Genomic DNA, 2,711 nt, shown 5'->3' on the forward strand with positions numbered 1-2,711 from the left:
TCCTTTAATCATGCATGTAACAATGATATAAATGATAAAGTGTAGTAATTTCGTTGTTATCGCTTTGTGTAACTATTTATGCACAGCAGTCTTGAATGATTTAATATCTATGTCTTAGAGACGGAGTCATCTATATGCATGTCTAAAAGCACAGACCATCAAACGCTACACTTTAGAGATCGATAAGTCCCCGGGGTATATTATAGTTATTATATTCTTGCCGATAGTTTTAGTTATTCGCTTATCACTAGCATAGTCTATAAGTCGCTCATCCATCCCGTTCACTTATAGTTTTTGGGAAACTGGTACCATTATCCCCAGTCGGAGCCACTATTCCAAATGGAAAAAGGGTTGTACTAAGGTCCGGACCGGGTGGTTTCCCCAATGTTGTTGCAGCGATTTTCGAGGCATTAACAAGTCCCTCTGCAATTATTTCATAACTCAAGTCCCAACTGTCATGCACACGTTTATGCAATATGTACATGTTTCTCCTAATATTTTAGGTCCCTCTGCCATGCACACTTTTATGCAAGATGTACATGTTTCTGCTAATATTTCAGGTCCCTCTGCCATTGTTTCAGGTCCCAACTGTGAACAATACAAGTTTCGTCATCAATTCCGCTGCACAACTAAATTTCATGTGCGACATTACCCCTTGCTTGTCATTTGACTTGTCCTCAAGTAATGCTTGTATAGAGAATTTCCTGCAACTCAAAGTTGTGAGAATAATGGAACAAGAAAGTGTAAATTCATACAGTCCAAAACATGTTGGTTTTTCTCTATGAATTATTGTTTGCTTGGCACCAGTTTCCTAGTTTTCACTAGCAAACTGTTTTATTTATTTATTTATTTATTTATTTTATTATTTTTATTTTTATTTTTTTTATTTATTTTTTTAGCTCTGGAAGATGGTTAGGTCTGTTGTGCCATTCTTTCCAGTTCTGTTCCTTGTATCAGTTGTTTCATGAATTCTTCGTTGTCAATAGGCCTGTTGTAAACTTTGAGCCTATGTCCATTTACCAAAAATGATTTAGACTCCTGGTCAATTGTCTTGATTTGAACAGCTCCATTATCAAATATTTTATCTATCTCATATAGCCATAACCAGTGTGTTGTGAATTTGGCCTTGAAATCTTTGAATTTGGAGTCGCACAGTAGTGTCCAGTCTCCTTTCCTGAATGTCTTGTTCTTGATAAATCTGTCGTCCCATTTCATTCGTTGCTGATGTACCAACGTTGTGTGTTCTATTGCCTGATGGCAATGTTCATCTAGTTGATTTAATCCCATTATCTGCTGCTGCTGTGCTTCAGACAGTTCTAGTCCTAGTTCCGCTGCCAATTTATATGTGTGTATCTGAAATTCTATGGGCAGTAAGACCTCTTTTCCATACACTAACTGATATGGACTAAATCCAATTTTGTTTTTACATGTGATTCCGTATGCCCATAGTGTGTCCCTTAGTTTTTCTGACCAATCCTTTCTACTCAACTGCACTGTTTTGGTCATTATGTTCTCTAAGACTTTGTTTGTTGCTTCCACTTGTCCATTTTCCTGAGGACGATACGGTGTAGACTTCAGGTGCTTTATCTTATATTTTTCTGTAAGATCCCGATCAAGTTTTGAAGTAAACTGTGCTCCTTGGTTGGTTACAATCTGTCTTGGAACACCATATCTTACAAATATTCTTCAAAGAGGAAGGTGACTACTGTGTTTTCTGTTGCTTTTGTGACTGCCTTTGCCTCCACCCATTTAGTGACATAATCTGTACATACCAAGATGTACTTCTTGCCATTTGATGGAAGATTTATTGGTCCCACAAAATCTAGAGCCCATTACTCAAATGGTTCTATTAAAACTTTTCGTTTGTGTGGCATCTCATCTGATACTACTGGTCTCCCTATTCTTTGGCCATTGTCACATTGCTTGACATATGCCTTGGAATCTTTGAATATTGTTGGCCAGTGGTAGCCTAATTGCAGCATCTTGTAAGTTGTTCGTTCGTCTGCAAAATGACCACCACATGGTTCATCATGACATGCTTTCAGGATTTCTAATATCTCATCTTTTCTCACACATTTTCTTATTATTAAATCTGAACCAATATAAAACAAATCGCCATTTACCCAACTACATCTAGAACTTTCTTTAATAATTTTTTGTTTTTATTTCTTTGAGAACTGTGTTGGAAATTTCTATTAAAACTTTTGGTTTGAGTGGCATCTCATCTGATACTACTGGTCTCCCTATTCTTTGGCCATTGTCACATTGCTTGACATATGCCTCGGAATCTTTGAAGATTGCTGGCCAGTGGTAGCCTAATTGCAGCATCTTGTAAGTTGTTCGTTCGTCTGCAAAATGACCACCACATGGTTCATCATGACATGCTTTCAGGATTTCTAATATCTAATCTTCTCTCACACATTTTCTTATTATTAAATCTGAACCAATATAAAACAAATCGCCATTTACCCAACTATATCTAGAACTTTCTTTAATGATTTTTTGTTTTTATTTCTTTGAGAACTGTGTTGGAAATTTCTCAGAAAATAGATAATTTGCTATGTGTGCAAACCATGGTGTTTTTATTGCTATTGCAAACAAATGTTCATCTATAAAGTTATCTAAAACTGGATTTGAATCATTGGGTGAATGTATTCGTGAAAGAAAGTCAATCACTTGATTTTCTTTACCTGGTTTATCTTGAATTGTAA

At 36.1% G+C, this 2,711-nt stretch overlaps 1 protein-coding gene across 1 annotated transcript; it reads right to left on the reverse strand.

Moving 5' to 3' along the window:
• Nucleotides 1–912: 912 nt before the first annotated feature.
• LOC149202173 (uncharacterized) lies at nt 913–1,506 on the reverse strand. The gene has a single exon (XM_089401508.1). The coding sequence runs from the start codon at nt 1,504–1,506 to the stop codon at nt 913–915; it is 594 nt and encodes a 197-aa protein (XP_089257634.1).
• Nucleotides 1,507–2,711: the final 1,205 nt, after the last annotated feature.

Source organism: Pinus tabuliformis, chromosome 2_1, assembly GCF_031772625.1.
Source record: "Pinus tabuliformis cultivar Carrire ecotype Pingquan chromosome 2_1, CPIR1, whole genome shotgun sequence".
NCBI classification, from domain to species: Eukaryota; Viridiplantae; Streptophyta; class Pinopsida; order Pinales; family Pinaceae; genus Pinus; species Pinus tabuliformis.